This window comes from Cottoperca gobio, chromosome 3 (assembly GCF_900634415.1).
Source record: "Cottoperca gobio chromosome 3, fCotGob3.1, whole genome shotgun sequence".
Classification (NCBI taxonomy): domain Eukaryota; kingdom Metazoa; phylum Chordata; class Actinopteri; order Perciformes; family Bovichtidae; genus Cottoperca; species Cottoperca gobio.
In genome coordinates, this window is record NC_041357.1 from 8274475 (window position 1) to 8298631 (window position 24157).

The window sequence follows — 24157 nt, forward strand, 5'->3', positions numbered from 1 at the left end:
CAAAGCACAGTGTGATTAACTTTACTATTTATGTCTTAGTTCAATTATCTTTTTCTCAGTTCAGAAGCACAAAGAGTATCATAGACATGAAATTATGTCAATCATGTTATTAAATAAACAATAGGAAACTATCTGCATCTAATGCGAGCCTGCTAAAGAGGTGGGTGATGGCCACACAGAGAGTCATGGAGAGACAGAAGGAGGATTCTGGTTGTTGGTTTACAGAGAAATGGGTCAGGCAGTGAAGAAGAGGAGGAGGAGGAGGGGGAGACCAGCTGAGGGAGGGATGAGGAGGAGGGAGTGACGGATAGAGAGGCAGGAGCAGAACCTCATAAGCTCCACTGGAAAAACTGACAGTCATTAATCTGATTAATGTACACCAACGATTTCCCTGCAGCCAGGCTTAGTCTGTATGCTTCTACATATCGAGCATGCGGAGGCCTGTATGAGTATTAGTCTATAAGCTACTTCTGCATTCCAGCAGAGTTTGTACTGTAGGTACACAGCACGGCCTGGAGCCTTCAAACTTCTATAAACAGAAGCGTTTTTAGATACATTTTTCGCTCTAGCCGCCATTGCTCTGCCAACAGCTGGCAGTATATCAGAGCCTGAGAAACAGCTGTGTGCCAGAGCGCTGCTGTGTCTCTTGATTCACAGTTTAAAGAAAGAAAATAAATCATGCCGACAACGATAACAAAATAATTGCTATTGTCAAAAAATACCCACATCATGGGTTTGAAAGTCACCATCCTGCAGCTCTATCTGTCGATTCAAATGGCAACTGAGGAAAATGAGAAGTTTGTAAATGTAGTGTTTTGGAGTAAACCACTACTTGGATGAGCTTGCCTTCAAGCTGTTTTATTATCCTTGTTTCCATGTTACAACACACTGCAGTGTGTGGCTCAGCTGTAACTGAAGCTTCATTAAAATGCCAACAGGAGGACTTGTGCTCCTCCGGTCTCTGTGTCGTAACAACTGCCAAGTGACTTGAAGAGTGAAGACTATGGGGATGCAAGTAGAAAGAAGCCGTTCCCCTTCGTCACAGCCAACCAATTAAAATCTTATAGCAGCAGCAACACGCTCCAGTATTAAATGTTGACAAATACGGCAATGTAACCTGAAACCCGTAGTAAACTCACCAGGGGTAGAACCCTTTATCGAGGATCAATATAAAGATTAACTAACTAAATCTGGCTTTTGTGTGAAGACGTTTAAAAGAATAGAATATTTTCTGAAATACCTTTATTTGCTTTCCTTCCGATGTTACATGAGAAGATTGATACCACTCTAATGTCTGTACAGTAAATATGAAGCTACAGCCTGTTAGCTTAGCTTAGCAAAAAGCCTGGAAACACTAACCTGGCTCTGTCCAAAGGTTTACAAAATCCACCTCCAGTACCTCTAAAGCACAAGTATAAAAACACTAGACATGCACATTTTGCACCCATGGTGGACTAAATAACTAATTTTGTAAAGTTATATATTTAGTTTTGATTCTAAAATAATCATGAGTGTATCAAACTGTGAACCCGATGTCATGCATCATGACAGCAGATGGTGTGATCACATGCCCCCCCTCACTGTTTGTTTGTGAATGGCTTCTCAGCAGTTAAATCCACAGGTGAGAGCCGAAGACTCCTGACTTCACTAAACCTGTTCTCCTTTTAACTACATGGAAGTAAATCAGAAATATACAGGTCACAAAACTAATCCACGCACATTTTGGCTTTGTCACAGGGAAACAGGGATTGTCAGATTCATCCAGTCACATGACATTAAAGACAACAGCATATTGGGGGAAACGCCTGCACGTTTCAGACCAATGTCATTTAAAGAACAAGCGATCGACTCTTCTTCACTCAGACAAGATAAACCCCTCCTACATCCAAGTGGACAAAGCTCTCCCAGGTGTCACTGCTTGTGCTTCTGTTTTCCAAACAGGAAAAACATTGCAGCATTTGCTAAACTGAACACCAAAATGATTTCCTAAATGAATGTGAGGAAAGGAATACAGTGCAGCATAGAGTTCACTGTTCAGATGTTTTGATATGCGGGGGGGTCATGTAATTGTCTAGAAAATCCTCTTACTTGTTGAGTTGATCTGATCCTTATCTGGTCAGAGTCAATCGCATTTCAAAGTACAGACTTAGGAGATATCATCTCGCTCTGTGAGGCTACGAAAAGATACAATCAACTAACTCAACGAATCAGCGTAGATATCACTGCAAGGCTGCATGCACACTAAATCAAGCGTTGCGGCTAAAACGCCAGTCCTCCCATTCATTTGAATGTGGGTAGTGCATCTGGGCTGATTTGGGTACTTAAGATTTTGAGGTACCTGTAACCTGAGTATTTCCATTTTATGCTACTTTATACTTCTACTCCACTACATTTCAGAGGCAAATAATGTACTTTTTACTCCACTACATTTTATTTGACAGCTTTAGCCACTAGTTAATTTCAGATGAAGATTTTACATTTAAAGCAAAGATGTTAAAAAAAGAAACTCCTTTATTTTGGGCCCTAACCCTAGGATGTGAACCACTGGACTAATCAAACTGTATATAAAAGTTGTTAAAACTAGTAACATGCTGCTCCAACTTTAAACAGTATTTATGATCTAATAATGTCAGATATAGAAATAAATCACTCACAGGAGACATTTCACTACAGAATGAGTACTTTTCCTGCCAGTACTTTAACCTAAAGGCCCTGTCACACATATGAAATATCGGCAATAGGTTGATATAAATTAAGGGTAAGTTGTGATCGTTTGAAGGACGCAGACGTTACGCCGAACACGCCAGACATACACAGTTCCATATGGCAGAAACATATTCCACAGCGGTGTTGTAGCTGACGTATACATAACAAATCATTATACGCATGTCCAACATATTGATAGCTTATCACTTACTAAACGTATCAGAGCGTCTGGCCAACGGAGCTGGAAAAGTGCCATCTGGTTCACGTCATGCTGATGCTGGAGAACGACTAGAATGCTGAACGCTAGCTGTACTGTAGAAACACGTTTAATAAGTTACTCTGTCGTCAGGCATCATCTTAACATAGGGTAGGAATAGGGTATCCACTCGTTATCAATAAATTGGCTGTAGGGTTCACCGTCAGCCGACGTAGCCTATATCCAACGTACCTCTAACGTAGTCACGCAGGTATTTACGTAGGCAAGTATTACGTAGGCAAGTATTCACGTACGTATTCTCGTATGTCTAACGTAACGTCTGCATATCTTATGAAGCACACGTTGGGTACGTCCGATAATTTTAAACATGTTCAAAACATCAGCGTTCAACAACGCACCCCAGCGTAACACAGCGAGCTCTTAACGAATACTACTTATGCCTTACCTTATAGCAACGTAAACCAGCGTGTTGCTGATATTTTGCATACGCCATATTTTTGTATTTGTTGGGTATTCGTCTGATACATTTTGTATCAATAGGTTAGACATGCGTATCTGTATACGTTCACTTTTCTGATCCGATGAAAAGTTGGACGTATTTGGACTCTGACAAATTTTCGTATGCGCCGGCATATGTTTCTGTCATGTGGATATGTGTGACAGGGCCTTCAGCTGGATTTAAATGCAGTACTTTTATTAACTTGTAGTAGAGTATTTTACATTGTCATATTTGTACTTTTTTTTTCTTCCACTACTGCTGTAAAACTAAATGTGGGTTGCAAAACACAGAAAGCAGTTCCTTGAATGACAACTGCAGCATGTTACATGTTACAATACCGTTATTAGATGACAGGCAGTAGTGGGGGAAGAGGTATTCAGACATTTCACCAAAGTAAAAGTGGCTATACCACAATTAAAAAATACTCTGTTAAAAGCAGAAGTCCTGAGTTCCAAATCTTACTCGAGTAAAAGCATTATTAAAAGCATTAAGCAGAAAGGTATTTACTATGCAATTGTAGCCGGCTGCGGTAGAGCTGATTCTACTCATTATAAATACTGTTGGGTGGTTGGATTTACTGTATCACAATACTTTGTATTTTATACGTTTTTTTTAACTCTCCATCTGCAAAGTAACTACAGATGTCAGATAAATGTAGCAGAATAAAAGTACAACATTTGCCTCTGAAATGTAGCAGAATTGACATATACGGTAGCTTAAACTTAAAATACTCACGACAAGGACCCTAGAACTGTACAGTACTTGAGTATAGCACATAGTTACTTTTCATCACTGATGACAGGAGCACAATAAGCATGAACAGAAACAGCACACAAACCACATGTTACAAAACAATGCAGGGACTGTTAAAGCATAGAGCCCAGAGTGACAGCAGAACTTACCTTATCACAGACGAAAATAGAGACGGACAGATGTCCAAACAGAAGACAGTCCTTGTCTCTGCGGGCCTGAGAGACAGAAAAAGGGAGAGCCGGAGAGAGGAAGGTCCCTCAGTGCAGATGCGACAGCAAAGGGAAAACACACAGAGAGGTTTGTTAGACAGCGGAGCAGCATGCGGTTAGATCCCAGCAAGTTTCAGACGGGGCTGGATGAGCCGCCCGTTATAAGGCTCGGTGCTGGCTGGAAGGTGGCACATTCTGGGGGTCGTGGTGAAATGCCACACATTGAGCCTGTAGTGGACGGATAATGAAACCAGCGGGCCCCTATGAGAGGTCAGAGCAGTTAGCTCACACCTCTAAAATTACCTGCCTGGGAAGGGAGTGTCAGGCTTTTGAAAAAGAAAATACCAGTGATTTTTGCATTGGCCAATTTACTATGAATTACTTTAAGATTCCTTTGATTGTGTTCAAAGACACATAATGTTGTTTCTAAAGACTTTTGAAGGCTTTCTGAGCTTGTAAAGACTCATTAGAAACATCATATTTACAACTACTGAAATAAAGTATTTTTTCAGATATTGAAGTTATGTTTGTGGGATCAAAAGATCCACTTTTAGTTTGAGTTATTTGAAAGTTTCTCATCAGCTAACACAATACATGATCCCCGTGGATTCCTCATGCTTTTCTGAGTGCCTCCCCTTATAATGATTGGATAACTGCCGATAGCTCCACCCATCTTTTTTTTTTTATAGAAACAATTAATGCAATTGGTTAGTAATAAACATCAAATAATGCAAAACCTAATACAGTACCAGCTGCTTCATGACAGGTTAGATATTAGAGAACAGTGAGAGCTGCAGATGAAGCTTTGTACAAAGACAGGCCTGTTGCAGGAAAACCAAAAGCAGAGCAAACTCATTCATGTTAATGCTTCATTCACTGCAGCGGACATCGTTTGTAAATGAGGGGGATTCAGCATTCTGGCTTCAAATGATACAATATGACAATTAAATAAAAATTATACTAGTCATCACCTTTTGGGGGGTAAAAAATTGTCTCATTTGTGTGTTCAATGTTTATTCCACAGTTCAGTCAAACACTGAATGAAGAGAGAAAAAACCTGGACTTGACTTCTTGAATGCCAACTACATAGAAACTATATGTATCGTCAGAGATATTAGTTGTTGCAATATCATGATAAAGCTGAAATGTAATTTTTTCCTGATCTTAATACATTAAAGCCATAAAGTTGAATTGAAAACAATTAATGCCTTTATCTCCCTATAATATTATCCATATGATAATTAGAGATAATTTCTCACAGTCCTGTGATATCTACAGTGAAAACATTTTAATTTCCATGAAACAATGCAGCGGCATTTTTATTCCAAGTGGTAAATCAAATATGATGGCAAGTCTTTTAAGGGATTAATTCAACATTTCACACTCCCAGCCATGTGGTGATCTCATTCCTGTAACGTCTGACAGCCCGAGGCTCTCCTGCGTCTAACAGACCATGTGACAGCTCTCTGGTAGGGGCGCGGCGAGGATAGAAAACAAAACGAAAGCAGATCACAGAGAGGCAGAGTACACCAGACTGAAAGGAAAGGACAAGTCAGCCTTGTTCTCACACACACACACACACACACACACACACACACACACACACACACACACACACACACACACACACACACAACTGTTCTCCCAGCTTATTTCTAACCAGAACCACATCAGTGAGGCCATGTTGTTGGATGCCAGAACCGCCTCCATGCCAACTCCCCTAGCTCTGCAACGAGCTCCGCAACGAGCTCTGCAACGAGCTCCGCAACCGGGACGGTGGCTGATGCTGGCTTGTCACAATCTGCTGCATGTTGCAAAGATGAACCCAGAACCTGTTTTCCCCTGCTGTTCACGTTTGACTCTAGTGTGACTGCATGAAGCTTCGCTCTCTAGTAAATTTAACACAGAACACCCAGGACGTATATCTAAAAACACAGCTTTAACAAATAAGTTCTTACTGCTGGTTTCTTCAAAAAAGAAGAAGAGCTGAAGCGATTAGTCGATCAACGAATTAATAGACCGCTAATTTGATAAATGATTTAAGTAATCTTTCAAACACACATTTGACAGTTACAGCTTTCCAAACGTATGGATTTGTTGCTTTTCCTTCATGTTATAGAAGGCTGAATATCTTTTTGGTAGTCAGACAAAAAAAGCTACTTGAAGAAGTGATCTTTGTTATATAGATTAACTAATCGATATAGAAAATGATCAGCATTTTCTATATCGATGAAAGATAATGAAAGAAATCGTTAGTCACACCCCTACTTAATAAATGTTAGTGGCCGAAGAAAGTTGGACTGTTTTCATTCATTTCATTCTAGTTTCTTTATGCTCTGTTTTTATCTTAAAATAACGTATTACATCTATTCCTTCTTATCGACTTCAAGTTGTAGAAGTAGTAGTATACAAATCTCTATATTTTTACATTCTTCACATTATTTTAGGTACTTTTTCATGTCCTTAAGCCCTCTTACCTGCCTAATGGGAATTAACCAATGCAGTGCTACTGTTGACTAACAGATGATCACAAAGTAGAAAACCCTGATATAATAAAACTGATATGGAGCCTATTTTGTTAAAAAGGTGTCTGCTCCAATCAGCTGAGATCTTAAACCGTTTTGAAGAGGTGCTAAAAAATCAAACCTAAAAATTAACATTACCCTGCACTTGACTCCAGGCGTCACTTTCTTAAGTTTTCATTTTTTTTAAAAAGCACGAGCAGATATGTGAGCCAAGCAGAGACGAGCTGACGGACTCAGTGGAAGTTCACATTCTGCATTGACATGTTTCATGTTTCCATGAAATTCCACTTGCCTGGCAGGATTTGAAGACTGAAGCCGGGGGAAAGTTTCAGCCTGCCTGCCACACCCCTCCATGGATCCTATTATCATACTGTTGCTTGTGAGGGACTCCCAAACTCCCCCACATGTTATTCTATTAGCCAACAACAGACTGCTGGCCTCATCTGATGAAACCTTTAGTGGTAAAGAATTCCTTTCTCAACTAAACGTAAAGCATGAAACACATTGTCCTCAGGTAGTTTTTCTTTACATTCATGGAGGTGTCAGGTTCACAATTCATTATTGAACTAATTTTTTTAAGTTTGAGGTCTGAAAACAGATTGCTTTTCCAAAGAAAAAGTCATGAGAAATGTCATTGCTTTGACACCTACTATTGTTTTCTTAATTAAACAACATTAAATGATGTTACCGCATTTCAGTAGGATTCTTGAAGGCCACAATGACAGTGACATTTCCCATTATGTTTATGAGGGAAAGTGGAAAATACATAGGTATGGTGACTTCAAACCTTAAACTTGCAAAGTCTTTTTTATCTAATATAAATGTAATCACGTGACACTGTTATGAGGAAAGGTCACTTACAGAATTATCAAACAACTCTGTAACTGACGCTTTTCTGCCTCTTTTAGCTCAACGTTTAACTATATAAGCTGAATGAACTTCAGTCTGTTTAGTTTATAGTCGACATCTCTATTTCAAAAACACTTATGATTTACTTTATCAGCTTTAACCTGCATTCTCAAGAAAAATTGAGATGTCCACTTTGTTCTGTCCATCTGAAAGTCAATAATCACTATTTTTGAACACTTTCCCCGCAGCTTTTATTTTATTTTCAATGTGTTTAGTCGTAATTGCTATCTTTTTATTTGAAATGTACATCTATAACAGTAATGCAGTATTGGATTTGCACATTGTTGTTTGTAAATATGATGTTTATTTCACAAAAGGGAGCCACATTATAAGCCTCTTAGCTTTTTTTAATCTGCCACTACATGTGTTGTTACTCTATCATTCCTATATTTTGTTTTAACCTTTTATAATTTTGCTGAGAATAATCTAACAATGCATCAGAGGGGGAAGAAGTACTCAGATCTTGTACTTAAGCAAAGGTAGCAATACTACATTGTAGAAATACTCTGTTTCAAGTCAAGTAACGTATTCAAAGTGAAAGAACTCCCCATACAGTAAGGCACATTTCAATATGTATATTATATTACAGGATTATCATTATTGATGCTTTAATGATGCAGCTGGTAAAGGCGGAGATCATTTAAACTACTTTATATACTTGTATCTGCCGGGTAGCTTGTGATTTCCCCCTGGATCAATAAAGTTTTTGTTTATAATATTACATCATAATTGATTTGTTGATTGTATTATTATTAATCTAAATCTGCAAGTAACTAAATGCATCAATTCCGTGAAGTTAATGGACTAAAAGTACAATATTTAGCTTCTTTAGTAGATTAGAAGTATAACGTGAAATACTCATGTAAAGTACAAGTACCTCGGAATTGTAGCCTACTTATGTACACAGTTCCTGTAAGTAGGACACTTACTTAACTGTGGTAGGCTACTAGTTATAGAAGTAGTACAGTAAGCCTAATGCATTATATCACATAAGCATGTCATGTTTTCCTATTTAAAAAGTATCTAGTAACTTAAATGTCAAATACGTGCAGTAGCATAAAAACTAGGCTACAATATGTGCCTCTGAATTGCAGAATAGAAGTAGAAAGTACCGGGAAATGGAAATACTGTGAAAAGTACCTTTACATTGTAGGCTAGTTAAGTAGGTTACAGTAGGGTACTTTCAGCAAATGTAACGTTACTTCGTTACTTTTCCTCACTGCAAAGCACGAGCCGTAAGATAACGTTAGTTTAGGTGCGGACTGACAGTACTTGTCAGTTTTAGATAAATTGCTCGGTGTATAAAACACAGTGCGGTTGGTAAAAGTACTGATGTCACATCGTCTACGCAGTAATCAATAAATGAATATAGGCTAAAACAGGATAGTATGACCGCTGAGTGTCAACATGTGCTGGCTGCAGACAGGTAAAGTCTCTTACCTGTTTCTCTCCGACCTGGAGCAACACACAACAATATCCCGGAGTCTGGCCGCCTCTCTTGAAGTGTATCCCGTAAAAAGGTTTTTTTAAATATAGCGGTTCGTCCTCTTTAAACCTCCACAAACTGCGACATCTCGCAAGTTTACTCCACAGTCGCCCGTCGGTCCCCCTCAGCCATTAACACGGTGAGAAGACCCGAACAATTCTCCACGAGATATTGTTTTTCTCTTGTCGGTTAAAAAGTAAAGTTTCCTGTGTGAAATGTAAAAAATAAAAGTGTTTCTTCTTCGGGGGGGAATGAGAAGCCGTCTCTGCTGGCAGATAATGAGTGTCTTCCCCCTCCGATGCCTACTGGTGTCTGTGTGTAATCAGATGCTGCTCACCACAATATCCATTCATCCTCTTACACAGGTTAACCCTTCACTGTCTGCAGCACGGCTTTATGCTGCTTTACAGACTGTCGGGGAAACCGACACTGGAGGATGGGAACACCTCCATCCTCCTCACATGTTCATTACTGTATTTAATGAGTTAACTGAATGCATAAATAAACTTTCTAATAAATTGTATAAAAAAAGACGTTTTAAACATTGACCTTCACCTCCATGCATAGAGGGGTTAAAAGTATTGAGACTGTTCCTGTAGTTAGTTCACTGTAATGCTGCTAAATAACCTGTAATACTATTTAGATATACATTTATTATACAAACCAACTCACATTATGATTCTAATATAAATTGGATTGCAAATATAACAAATACCTATATAATACTCCAAACAAAGTACAGTTCAGATTGGCCAGTTATCTACAGCAAACAACAACAAAATGTTTTATTATATTAATTGAAATAAATGTTTTGGGGTCTGCGGTCTGTGCTAAAACAAATCTCAAATTCACCACAAGTACACAGACAACAAGTTTCAGTATTGTTTGTGAAAAAAAATGTTGACTAAAGAATAAACTAAACTTGGGGGGTTTGAGTTTTCGAGGTGTACTTGAAGGCACCATTAACACAGACCTACTGATAGAACTGGGTCAATGTACACACACACACACACACACACACACACACACACACACACACACACACACACACACACACACACACGCCCGCGTTAATAGGTCATGGTCTTATGAAAATGATTGAAAAAAAATACAAAAAATAAAAGGGGAATAAAAGTCGGAACATTTAATAAAAAACATATTTTTTAATTCCTTTACAGTTCTTCACACACGTCATATGTTTCTTGTTTACATTAATTGAGACTTTCCCAATTAATTAGATCTTGTATTTTTCAACAAAATTAGTTGCTTTACAAACAGCGCCATCCACAGGACACCAGCGTAATCACAAAAACACTGCAACTGAACTGTAATATTGCTCATTTTCATATAAAAACTATTACATTATACTTTTAGTCTCTCCTGATAACTAGAATTATTACAGTTTCACTCAACAAAATACATTAAACCACATAATATAATAATAAAATGTCAAATGTTACAGGAAGTGTAACGTGTCAAAACTTCGTATTTCAGTTTCATTCTCTTAATTCTTTCCAGAAAAATTAATTCAGAGTTGCCACTCAGCAGTGGTGGACTTTAAGTTTGAATGCAAATCATTTTGTACTTTCACTTGTAACAGAGTATTTCTACACTGTAGTATTTCTATGTTTACTTAAGTAAAATATCTGAATTCCAGCACAGCCGCTAATGAAAGCGGATCTTTCTTCATGTTAAACTGCGATAACATTTCCACATGATTGAGGCAGAAGAGATGATCTTCACAGCGTCACCGCTCCTCTGCTAACAGCGACCTGAAGTTCTTCAGCTCTCTGATGCTTGTGGAAATCCTGTAAAACATTTGTGTTATACAAAGAAAACAGTAACAGAAATGTGAATGTTGGCCAATATATTCCCACTGCCATTAACTCCAGTTTACTTCGAGGATATAATATGAACATTTGATGCCAAAAAACCTTCCAAAGGCGTTGAGCAGGGAGACAATCTCCTGTCGGCTGAGCTGGAAACTGGGTCGCTGGACGCTGGACGTGGGCAGAGCCTCAATCTGCCGCTCTGAAAACAAAATCTTTAGTGATGTTCCTAATCCCTGAGTCTGATGACGAGAGAGAGACAAAGCAGAAAATCAGAATACAATACAATACATATATGGGTTTAACTGCATTATTTAACATTTACCCACAGATTATACTGAACATCATTGTTCAGTATAATCACATGTTGTAAAAAGTGACTTGCCTGCAGTTTCCCCCACAGTCGACACTTGAAGCAGCCCACACAGTCCATGATCCTGGAGATGTTGAAGAAGGCCAGTCTGATGTCCTCCTGAAGAAAACATACTCGTGTCACGTTGATGGCCAAATAATGATGTTAAATGTTATGATAAAACTGGTTTATAACAAAAGAAAAAGATGTTAGACCCGAGCGTAGTTTGTCTCTTTTTTTGCTATTTATAGTTTTTATTAAGAGTGTTACACAAATAATTCAATTTTTACAACAAAGACCTTTCAGTTCATTACTCTCGTGTGTTTTTGATAATATTTAAGCACATATTGTAAAAGAAGAAAAAAAGAAAATATACAAACAAAACAAAAGAATATATGAACATCAACAACATAATGACATTGAATGCAACAACAACATATTATTAATGTTTTTTGTCAACAAATCTTTTACAAATCGAAGCAATGAAGATATTATATTTTTCTCAACTGCTCAATATCTATCAGACTTTTTATTATTGTTATTTATTATAATTACAGGCTCCAAAACACGTCACTGATCAATTCTGCAACCAGGGCCTTTTATTTTATTTCATTTATATAGTTTTTACAAATCTGTTGAATATTTTATGCATATTTCTTGTTGCTGTAAAAAGAAAGTATCAAGTAGAAAGAAAGTGTCAGTATTTGGGAGGAGGTTGAAGAGGCACTGTGTTTTTAACTTCAGTACAAACTTAAGAAGAGTTTCAATTACAGCATGTTATGTAGATAAAGACTACATTTAAATTAGAGGGTCAACTTGTCCTTTAGTTAGTTATCTCTTATGTTTAGTGTAAAAAGGCACACGAGGATTCTCATATTCATTAATATGATCTTAAATGGCCTTGTCATGTACCCAAAAGCCTGCTGTCCATGTCATAACATATGTGACTTATTCTGGCTTGATACATTCAGTAGTGTTTTCATTTAAATAAGAAGTCATCAAACTGCCCATTATTTTATTCCTACAGTTTACAGAGTTTGAAATGGTTGCTGACCTTCAGCTTGGCTGCTTCCTTTTCATCCCCAGCAAACAGAGACGTCTCATTAAAGTGCAGAGGGAAAGATCTGGAAGAGGAAAGTCACAACAAACTGAGTTATACAATAAATAAGATAACAGCACCAGAAGCTACACTCATGAGAAGTGTTACTTCTATTTATTATTCTAATTTCATACAACTTATGATTAATTTTACACTCTCTATATTTCCGCCTTGCGGTGCTGAATCCTAAATAACCTAATTAATCAAATGTCTTCCCCTCTGGAGATCAATAAAGGCTTATCTCATCTTAAACTGGAAATATAATATACAAACCCCAATTCCAATGACGTTGGGACGTTAAAACGTAAATAAAAACAGAATACAATGATTTGCTAATCCTTATTCAATTGAATACACTACAAAGACAAGATATTTAATGTTCAAACTGAGACATTTTATGTTTCTTTGCAAATATTCACTCATTTTGAATTTGATGCCTGCAACACGTTCCAAACTAGCTGGGACAACAAAAGACTGGGGAAGTGGAGGAATGCTCAAAAAACACCTTTTTCCAACATTCCCCAGGTGAACAGGTTAATTGGAAACAGGTGAGTGTCATGATTGGGTATAAAAGGAGCACCCCCGAAAGGCTCAGTCGTTCACACGCAAGGATGGGGTGAGGGTCACCACTTTGTGAACAGCTGCGTGAGCAAATAGTTCAACAGTTTAAGAACAACGTAACGTACAATTACTTTCATCATCTACAGTCCATAATATTATCAAAAGAGTCAGAGAATCTGGAGAAATCTCTGCACGTAAGCGGCAAGGCCGAAAACCAACATTGAATGTCCGTGACCTTCGATCCCTCAGGCGGCACTGCATTAAAAACCGACATCATTCTGTAAAGGATATTACCACATGGGCTCAGGAACACTTCGGAAAACCATTGTCAGTTAATCCAGTTCGTCGCTACATCTACAAGTGCAAGTTAAAACTCTACCATGCAAAGCGAAAGCCATATATCAACAACACCCAGAAACGCCACCAGCATCTCAGGAGCAGAGTTCATCTGAGATGGACTGACGCAAAGTAGAAAAGTGTGCTGTGGTCTGAGTCCACATTTCAAATTGTTTTTGGAAATCATGGACTTTGTGTCCTCCGGGCTAAAGAGGAATAGTAGGACAATGCCAAGCACCATTCTGCCCGTGTTACAACCTCGTGGCTTCGTAGTAAAAGAGTGTGGGTACTAGACTGGCCTGCCTGCAGGTCTGGCCAGACCTGTGTGGCGCATTATGGAGCGCAAAGCAAGACGACGGAGACTCCAGACTGTTGAGCAACTGAAGTCGTACATCAAGCAAGAAAGGGAAAGAACTCCACCTACAAAGATTCAACAATGAGTGTCCTCAGTTCCCAAACGCTCTTTGAGTGTTGTGAAAAGGAAAGGTGATGTAACACAGTGGTAAACATGCCCATGTCCCAGCTGTTTTTGAATGTGTTGCTGGCATCAAATTAAAAATGAGTGAATTTGGTTTGTCAGTTTGAACAGTAAATATCTTGTCTTCGTAGATTATTCAGATGAATATACAGGAAGTCGAAACGGATTTGCAAATCATTGCATTTTGTTTTTATTGTTCTTATTTTCTTGCAAAACTAATATGAATAAAATACAGAAATAATTTTTTGTCTTTTATGTGTGCTATAAGGGAAAAGTAAATATTGAACATGTATTTATATTAAGCGTTACTTATAGCCCATAAACTGACAGCATTAACTAAATTAAATCCAGAGATATGGGCCCAGTTCTGGTGTAAGTATCAGACTGACCGGGCCAGCTGCAGGATGTGCAGCAGCAACTCTTTTTGTCTCCGGTCCTCCTCCGGCCTGCCGGTGTACAGCCGGAAGGACGGCTGCTGGAAGAAGGGCAGAGCTTTGGCCAGCGCTCGCAGCTCGATCAGGAACAGGAAGTAGAGGTTGCGGAGCCTCTTGGGCCCCTCTCCCGCAGTCAGCTCCGAATCAAAACGCTGTCTGAACTCGGATACGTTGTGACCCCACTTCTTCTGAAACCAGCTGTCTGAAGAACAGAAAGGGTTGAACTGAGAGGTTTGGTTAACAGTAAATAACAACAACACAGCTAAGGGTCACTGTTGTTTGTTGGCTACTGAAACAAGACAGGACAGCTAGGATACGTTTCACACTTTGGGAAATACACTTATTCACAACTTTATATCTGGTTTGGATATAACCTTTTCTATTTCTGTTTGTTTATGGATTAACAACTCAAGATATTACATGTTCCATCGTGACCTTTAGAGGTACTGATAGGTACATTTTGGACAGAACCAGGCTAGATGTTTTATGCTAAGCTAAGCTAACCAGCTGCTGGCTCCAGTTGCACATTTATCGTGAAGATAAATAAAGAGTGGTATCAATCTTCACATCTAACGATCAGAAAAAAGGAAAATATTTAACTATTTCTTTAATAGAAGGTCTTATTAGCCAATAAAATTGTTTTACAAAAGCTTTCAGACCAATTATATAAGGTAGAACACAGTTTGTTATTGTATTTATACTGTTGTCACTTACCAGAATTACAAAAGGAGAACAAGTGACACATTGATAAATAGAAGGCAGAATGTTAATTGACCTCAGCTGAAGACACAAATAAAGTTAACCTTTATTTTGGTCTTTTATTAGAAACACGTCTTTATTAGAATATCATTTTATTTTTTGGGCAGCTCTTTTTTAACTGTTACTGCTTCTATTTTTTATTTTATAGCCTCCTACTATTCAAGTATATTGCTTTCTTGTCACTGGAATGTTGCATTTTATTATGAAAAATCAGCAGGAAGTGTTGAATTTCATTAGGAGCAACTTAAATATAGACCGCAATTAACACTGTTGAAATGTATATTAATGCTGATTTACCATGTGAGTCGATATAGTACAGGTCATTTGGTTTTCTATTATTTTCCCAGCTATTGACTTAATGTTTTTCCTCATAACCCTAACCCGGGGAGAATAAATGACTGAATGAGTGAGAGAGGGTTTTGAAAGTGTTAATGTGTCTCACCATCCAAGAGGTATCTAGCGCTCAGGTGTATGTTGATGCTGGAATGGAGGCCAGAGATGAGCCGGTAGAAAGCCCTCTTCTCTACACACTCACCTGAGAGACAAGGACACACAAACAGAGAAGAGAGAGTTGACCAAATAAAAACAATGGACAAAAAAACTGATTTTCTCTCTTTAAGTGAAACGTCAGCTCACCTTTCAGCCAGCTGTAGAAGATCTTTGCTGTCAATAAATGAACACAATGTTGTTGTCAGACACAAATGAAGAAAATCATGGTTTGATGTAAGAGTTAAGACCTCTTACCTTCACTTCCTGGGCTGCTGTGGAACAGGTTGGGAATTACTGGTCGCTTGATGGTATACGGTCTGTGAGGGAGAAGTAAAAGGAGAGAACGATGTAGTGAAAGGTATAAGTTGTAATTGTGCAGTAAAATGTTCCCTGTCAGTGTTTTTATATATGATGTTTCTGGATTAATATTACAACTGCATTAATGTGTCTGTTGCTTTTTACTGCTGTAGATGTTGAATGTTGTGCTTTTAACTCCTTTACATACTGCTAGGTAGTTTAATCAACAGCAAAGCACCATATTCTATAAGATCATCACATGTCTGTAGCTTTGTCTCCGTCATGTAAGAACCACGTAGCTCTAAGAAGTCAACTTTTCATGAGTTTCTCAGAAAAACAGCCTGTTTTCAGCTTTGTGACGATTAATTTTCCAGCTGATCCAAGAGGATTTAAAATGTATTTATTTATCTTAAGATGAAACAACACTTCATCCTTTAGGGTATCACAAAAATTCAAAATCTATACATCTGGAGGTACATGTTTTCACTGAACAGGAAGGGGATGAAAAACTGTAATCTGAAAAGTAATTAAATTTAAACATAAAGATGATCCACTGGTCTGAGCTGTTATTGTTTTATAGTGTGAGTGTGTACTTGAAGCAGTTCTCCTCATAGATGCTGTTCCAGATTTGCCAGGCCTCTGGTCCTCTGTAGCCTGTGAAGCGCTCCGGGTTGAGCAGCAGGTCCACATACTGGGAGTCCGGTGACTTCTCGTCTGTGAAACAGCAACAATTCAGTCAGCTTTAACTACAACAACTTCTCTTTGACAGGCAAGTGTGATCCCAACCAAAGAAAACTAAAGTAAAAGGTGGAGGAACATTTACCAGCTGAAACCTGTGTGGCGTTATAATGAACCAACAAGGTCAAGAAATATATATAGAAAGGAATTTATATGCGTTTAATTTCATTACCCACAGATTATACATTTGTTAGTGTTGTGTATTTTATCATCATCATTAAGGAAATATATATTCTTTCAATTCTGTTCCCTAATGATTTTATCAACTTGCCATCATGTTCCATACAAATACCACATTATGTTCTCTAAATATTCTTTCCAAAACATTTGAAGTTCGTTAATTGTGTTCCCTAAAAAATCTGATTTCTTTACATTGTGTTCCCTGAAATATTATGTACATTTAACATCCCATTTCCTACAAAAGCATCTGTTCTCTCCATTTATATGTGTATGTCTTTATGTTATTTCCATAAGTTCTACCATAAAATTCCCTAAATAGTTATTTAAAAAAAAAATTACCAGAACCATTATATATTCTGATCCGAAATCTAAAAAAAGGAAAATTACTTGTGGGAATACATAAACTAGTAGGTCTGTGTTTTTAATGTGTTGTTAACTATGCTTTTACAGTATATATGGGACATGGTGTTCAGTGTAATTAATCAAATACAAAAAAGTTTTTTGTTGCTCATTCAGTCAGTTGCTCAGCTGATGGATTGAAAGTACCGTCAACCACGCAGAAGTGTTCTGCCTCGTTGTCGTGTTTGCTCCAGTTGAGCAGAGCCTCTCGGGTCTTCTCACTGAAAGTGAAAAACCAAACCAAAGTCTGTTGGTGCAACTTTGTCTGTTTGGCTCAATTATTGTATTACATTTATATTACACTCAAGTGTGTATTGCCGTTAATGTTTGCACAGTGATCTTATATTATCTTGACTCACCTTAAAGAAACATCTACAGCGCCGAGACTCTCCCCCTGCTCACACTCAACGGGCTGCTCGTATACATCTGCTGAATACTGAACACAAACAATAGATTCAAATGAATAATTCCTTTAGGGCGTAAAATCATCTTGTGATAGACCGTGGCTCTTCTTCTGACACATTATAATAGGATATGGATAAACAGATGATGATATGTATTAATGAGGTGATCAAGTGCAAAGCATTAATCAGTTATTGAACAATTCTTTCAATGATTGCATGCAGTCCAAAGTACTTTTCACAATCCTAAAGTGCCGGAATTATCTCATTTTTTTCAATCCTAAAGTATTTTTACAGTGCCCACAAATCACAAATGTTACTCTCATCTAGATTTTATCTGAGCCCGGTCATGTGTCTAAACATATTAAAGGGCAACTCTTGGAGGGTAGATAGAAGGGTAGGGAGGTAGCATACTAATGGTGTGTTTGTTGGTAATGCATGTACTTAGGTGTGCATGTTGTCAGAGGTATAACTTTGTATTTCTTCTGTTTTTTTAACAGAGTTCTTGCGTTCTTGATTGTTTTAGGCTAATGTTTGCACACTTATTTAATGTTTTTTATTTGGGATGTTTGGTTTTGATGCAGCAATTCCCTTAATCCAAGACATGTTTCTCCTATGGGAGACAATAAAAGTAACTTTAATTTGTTACTTGTTATAATCTTTAAATTTAATTCATAAAAACGTGTAATTTGCTCATAATCCAAAAATGATCCCAATAGTCCCAATAATCCCAATAATGTGTTATAATATTACCTCCTTCCACTGCTTTTTCCAAAGTAATTTAAAGATGTTATATTATTATACTTCTGCACCTCTTGAATCCTTTAAATCTACTGTATTTCTAATGTTGCTAATATTATTATTATTATTATTATTAATGCAATTATTATTTATTTTCTCTCTCTTTTATGAATGATTTATTTATGCTTACGTAAAGCACTTTGAATTGCTTTGTGTCTGAAATGTTCCTTACCTCCGTTACCTTCTATAAATCCCAAATAGTTTGCATAAAAACCGCAATATTTGCAGTTAGAATCCCAAAATGTATGAAAATAACCCCCAAAACACAGAACTCAAAAAGTCCTCACTGAGGAATCCTCTGGTTAACGGACCCAAACAGCCACTGACTGACTCACCTTGTTGTGGGATCTGATCCCCTCTGGCACTTCGTTCTGTGGGCACACACAAGTTTAAGTGAATCTGATGTGAACACAGGTGAGTGTTTTGTTTACAGCAGGTAGATGAGATGAGAGGGGGAACTCACAGGAGAGCAGGGCTTCACAGCGCAGTCCTTCAGACCACAGTGACTGGTGACCGTCCAGAAGGGACACGCCTTATTCAGGTTCACCTGCGGAGTCCCAACACAGTACTCAGCAACACACAGCTTAGTCTGTGCATATGTGTGTGTGTGTGTGTGTGTGTGTGTGTGTGTGTGTGTGTGTGTGTGTGTGTGTGTGTGTGTGTGTGTGTGTGTGTGTGTGTGTGTGTGTGTGTTGTCCATCAGGTCACCTCACCTTGTAGAACCTGAAATAGTCCGACTCCAGAAGAGTTTTAAGTTTGGGAAAAAGCTGGTTGTTGTTAAAGCCATCGATGGTCTCCACATCACAAGTACAGTCATCCAGATCTCCTGTGACCTTCGTTAGATGGAAACACAAACAACTTCTTATCTTCTAATAAAGAAAGAAAAATCTCACTTACATCTGACTTTTTTTTTTACTCGTCTATATTGTAAATGAGGTCTCTACCTAAATGTATTTACAAGTTAAAATAAAGGTTGACTGAATGAACGATCGCTGTCTATTGAACAACTGGTAACGAGCTGTTGAGGAAAATGCAAGCTATAGTTACTTTTCAAATTAAGTACATTTTATTACAATAAAAGAAACATCATGTTATAAAATACAGGACATGTTTAAAGATTAAAGCATTGGGTGGTCTAGTTTGGCCCCTTTGTCACGTCTCAAACATCTATGAGTGGTTAGAGGGAGTTTCCACCTCTATACTTTTCAGATTGATTAATTTAAATAACTGAAAGATCAAATGATCCGATATTTCACTACAATCAAAGATTAAAGAAACATTTATTTTAAAGAAAAAAATAAAGAATATATATATATATATATATATATATATATATATATATATATATATATATATATATATATATATATATATATATATATATACACAGTACTTGTGTATTAGAACTTTGTTTTTTCTTCTTCTTTCACATTAATTATCTCACAAGAAGTACTCAGATATTTTACTTTAATGAAAGTATCGATACTGCAGTATAAATACTCTATTACAAGTAAAAGTTCTGCATTCATTATCTTAATTAAAAGTACAAAAGTAAAGTATAAGCATTAAAATATTATTAAAGTACCAAAAGTAAAAGTTCTTATCATGCAGAACAGCCCAATTCAAACATATGCTGTAAATCATATTTAGGGATTATAATTATTGACTTCACTTTAATGTTGCAGCAGATAAAGGTGGAGCTATTTTTAACTGCTTTATATACTGCTGGGTAGGTTATTAGAAATACAGTATAAAGTAATGTAAAATAAAAATACTCAAGTTAATTACAAGTACGGCAGAATTGTAGTTAAGTACAGTACTTGAGTGTTAATTTTCACTACCGCTATTACATGCACCTGTTTTGGAACAACACACGTATCTTTCAATTGCTCTAGCAAGTGTACGTCTTAAAACCAACACGGTGTATTGAAGAGTGTAGAAAGTAACATTACAACATGAACTACAAGCAGAAAATGTAATATGCTGATTTAAAAACAAATATGCAGGTTTGTGCGGTTTCACAGTCGCTCACCTGACAGAAGCACCTGCTGTCTGCAGACCCGGACACTTGGAGGAGGAGCACGAGGACCACCAGCTTCATAACGACCTCCGTCTGAAAACTACACCACACTGTATGTATGGTTGATGAAAGCTTAACTTCTGTAGTTTAACAGGAGAATCTGGGTGGAGGCTGTGAAAGGCGCTGAAGTCAAGTTTTGCTTCCTGGTATTTCCTCATTTCAACCCCGCTACGTGTAATACGTGACAGGATGATCAGCTGCTTTAATCACACGCACTTTAATCCTCACAATGTGTTTGCATTTAGACACATGTTGCTCAGAAATCTGCATTTAGGCTTATTTGTTTTAAAGTGTTTATTTCTGTTCGCTCACAAAACAATTCGACTGAAACCTATATGTCAAAAATATAGCCTACTTTTTCCATTATCTATAATACAATGAAATACAAATATATACATTAAAATACCCACAAATATATTCTTAAATGTAATGTTTAATGTTAACAAACTATAGCTATTTTCCAGACTGGTATATGACATTATTTCACGGCAAGAAATTGTATATAATGTTTTTATTTGTATGTATTTTTGTATGTCCACAAACATGATGATTATCAAACCAAACTCAATAAAGTTTTTCTCCTGTTTAATAGAATGTAGACTAAATGTTTTTAGGTGTTTATGTGCAGCCTCTGTAATGTAATACCACTCGTCAGCCATACGGCGGAGCTCAAGGACACTTATATAGTGTATTATATTATAGCAGTCATATTAATCCAGAAACATCATATAATAAACACTAACAGGGAACACTTTACTGCACAATTTTGCTGATAATACTTACATACTACATCACTTTAATGTTGCAGCTGGTAAAGGTGGAGCTAATTATAATTTCTCTATATACTGTACCTACGTCTTAGTAGGTTAATCTTCTAGAGGAATATATCCTTTATTCATCATTTATTTCTTGATTATATTTTGTATTAATTGTTTTAATCTGAAAATAAAGTAGTAATCAACATCTTTGAAATAAAAGTAGTAGAATAAGAAATACAATATTTGCCTCAGCATAAAATGAAAAATATCCACATAAAGTACATGTAGGCTAGCTACCTCAAACATCGTGTTCCACTGTACCTGAATTTCCCTTGGGATAAATAAAGTATCTATCTATCTATCTATCTATCTATCTATCTATCTATCTATCTATCTATCTATCTATCTATCTATCTATCTATCTATCTATCTATCTACCTATCTATCTATCTATCTATCTATCTATCTATCTTCTATTTAATCTTCTACACTTCATAACATTTATAAACTCATCATATGTTTTTTTCTTATTTAAAATGATGATTCGCAAAAGAACCCAGTAACTATAGCTGTGTAATAAACGCAATAAACTGTGTCCTCTCTGAAATGAAGTATACCTATAAAGTAAGTAGTCTATATCACCTTAAAAGTGTTCTTTCCGCCTCTGCTAATTTCAGTAGTGTTGTTTAAACATTCATCTTTCATCTCTGTTTGGACTCAATTATTACTTTTTCTTAAACGTTCTTGTAGTTTGGACCCCCCCCCCCCCCCCCCCTCTCTCTCTCTCTCTCTCTCTCTCTCTCTCTCTCTCTCTCTCTCTCTCTCTCTCTCTCTCTCGCTCTCTCTCTCTATTTTGGTGCTTCCTCGCGCTGCCAAGCCCCTGACGTAATGCTCCGCTGTTAATGATTAGCATGTGGAAACGAGCCGCGCGAGAGTTCCTGCGTCAAGGCCGCCAAAACGCAGCCGGAAGTTGACTGGTCCTGCCTTCAAAATAATAGCCAGTGGTATTTGTCAAACAGTTGTTTGAGGTCGCAATACAACACCAAAATAGTGAGAATACGATGGTGGAAGAAGTACTCAGATCTTTGAAAATACTCATTATGCAGAATGGCCTATTTCAGAATAATGTGGATCATTCATTTGATTCATTATCTATTGGATTAGTATCATTGATAGATTATTGTCACTTTAATGTTGCAACTGGTAAATGGGAGTAATTTTAATTTCAATTACTTTATATACTGCTGTGTAGCTTTTTTGTTAATAATATTTAGTATTAATAAATGTAGTAAAAATTAAATCTGAATATCCTGTTGTTTGCAGTTTGTTTTTATCAAGTCTTGTCTTTATTTTAATTCTCATGGTAAGAACACATTACTGATTTTATTCATAAAGTTATTTGTTTTCTCCATTCCTCCAAGGGTCTCTAAAGTATCTTGTACTGAAATTGTGAATACTTTTTTATTTTAATTAGTATTTCTGTGTACGTAATGACTGCTTTGTTTGACTGAATTGTGTTGTTATGAAGTTACTGTATATGAACTTTGTTCGTTATGCGCTTGTAAAATAGATCTTGATGTTAATGAGACTTCCTGATATTTTAGATTTGTACCTTATTGTTATTTTATATTTAAGTAAGTAAGTCAATTGAAAATTGTCTGTGGACAATTGTTTGGCTTCGCCGCACTGCAGTACTTTATTTTGAAAGCTTCAACCGGAAGTCACGAACAGCTTCCGTCCATCTTGACCGTGGTGCTTTAGACCAGAGCAGCCGAGCAGAGCAGCCTGTCTGCTGGGGAGAGACAGAGGAAAAGTTAGTCAAGATGGCAAATCCCTCAGACCCGGAGTGAAGGGGCACCGCTCCCCGAAAAAAGCTGAGCCTGTCGCCCCCAACAATGCAAACTGCTCCAGGAGGTAAGAACCATCAAGCTCGGTTAACTGTTTCTACGACAATTAAAAAAATGTTGAAGTAAAAAAAAAAAAAATTTAAAAAAAGGATTTCGTTGTATTGTTCACTCTCCTTTTCGGCTGCAGTATTCATTCAAGAAAGAAACTACTAACGTACGTAACCTTTGCTATCTAGCAGAACTTAACTTCATGTTAAAATGTCACAATTTTACTAGTTAACGTTAACTAGATAACTCTTTCTCATTTGAATTAGTGGCAACGGTTAGTGGGAATTCATAGTCCTTTATCTTAGTCGTTTTGCTAACGGTGTTCGGAATTGAAACTTTGCTAACGTTAACTTACGTTAAAGTTACACGGTTCTGCCATGGTAAAATTCTAGATAGAAAAGCGTATACAGGCACGGTTTTATTTATTCTTTTTACAAACTGCTCACACACACATATCCGCCAACGGTCATTCTTGTTTGCTGATGAAGCAAAGTGACAGTTTTAGACAGCGGCTAACGCTCAGTCTGCTCCAAGCTTACTCTTCGATGTTTCTTCTCTTCTGGCTGAAACTCACCACTACAGGCAGTCCTCGGTTTAAATACAGCTTTATAAGACTAACCTGTCATTAAAAGAACGGACGGAAGTTGCTGCTAACGTCTCTACAGCAGCATACAGCCCTGCCAACGGCCGCCGTCGGTAACCCGGCGTCCTTCCTTTGGAAAATTCCGGGATGCAGCGCCAGTAGTACCGACAGCTGTATTTTTAGGAATGGGTGGATACCAAAAACGAAAAATATTTATTTTTGTCTCGGCGGTGAATGCCACAAGCCTATGCGCAAGGCGATGGCGAGGAGGCGACCTATAAATGCATGTATGAGTTTTTGAAGGCTGTTTTTTTTTTCTTGCTATTGCAGCAGCACAAAGTCTGCAGGGCTGAAGCAACAGGGACACTGTCGCATTTCTAGTGA

At 37.4% G+C, this 24157-nt stretch overlaps 2 protein-coding genes across 3 annotated transcripts in view; both read right to left on the reverse strand.

Annotated features, from left to right (window-relative positions):
- The window catches only part of pacsin3 (protein kinase C and casein kinase substrate in neurons 3), a 33657-nt gene extending 24004 nt beyond the window's left edge, over nt 1-9653 (reverse strand). The window contains exons 1-2 of one of the 2 annotated variants that reach the window (XM_029426474.1): nt 9259-9653; nt 4325-4390 (exon numbers count right to left, since the gene is read on the reverse strand). The gene's annotated coding sequence lies outside the window, so the exon portion shown is untranslated. The remainder of the gene's footprint in view (nt 1-4324; nt 4391-9258) is intronic. The other variant, XM_029426483.1, reaches the window with a different exon arrangement.
- An 800-nt stretch (nt 9654-10453) lies between these two features.
- ero1a (endoplasmic reticulum oxidoreductase 1 alpha) lies at nt 10454-23942 on the reverse strand. Its single transcript, XM_029426213.1, has 17 exons — nt 23810-23942; nt 22991-23087; nt 20490-20577; nt 19171-19290; nt 18921-19004; nt 18793-18828; nt 17615-17691; nt 17403-17476; nt 16532-16652; nt 15897-15958; nt 15789-15815; nt 15595-15687; nt 14349-14595; nt 12540-12609; nt 11519-11605; nt 11239-11375; nt 10454-11112 (listed from the first exon to the last, which is right to left on the reverse strand). Exons 3-17 carry the CDS (start codon nt 20556-20558, stop codon nt 11052-11054), a joined length of 1365 nt encoding a protein of 454 aa, XP_029282073.1. The 5' UTR covers nt 20559-20577; nt 22991-23087; nt 23810-23942; the 3' UTR covers nt 10454-11051.
- Nucleotides 23943-24157: the final 215 nt, after the last annotated feature.

Bases quoted from the DNA above. Each gene is read 5' to 3' on its own strand.
- ero1a (XM_029426213.1), bottom strand. From the start codon at position 20,558: ATGAAGCTGGTGGTCCTCGTGCTCCTCCTCCAAGTGTCCGGGTCTGCA. The intron at 11,376-11,518 runs GCAAGTCACTTT...TCTCGTCATCAG, and splicing joins GACTGTGGGGGAAACTGCAG to ACTCAGGGATTAGGAACATC. The intron at 11,113-11,238 runs GTTTTTTGGCAT...AATGTTTTACAG, and splicing joins CTGCTCAACGCCTTTGGAAG to GATTTCCACAAGCATCAGAG.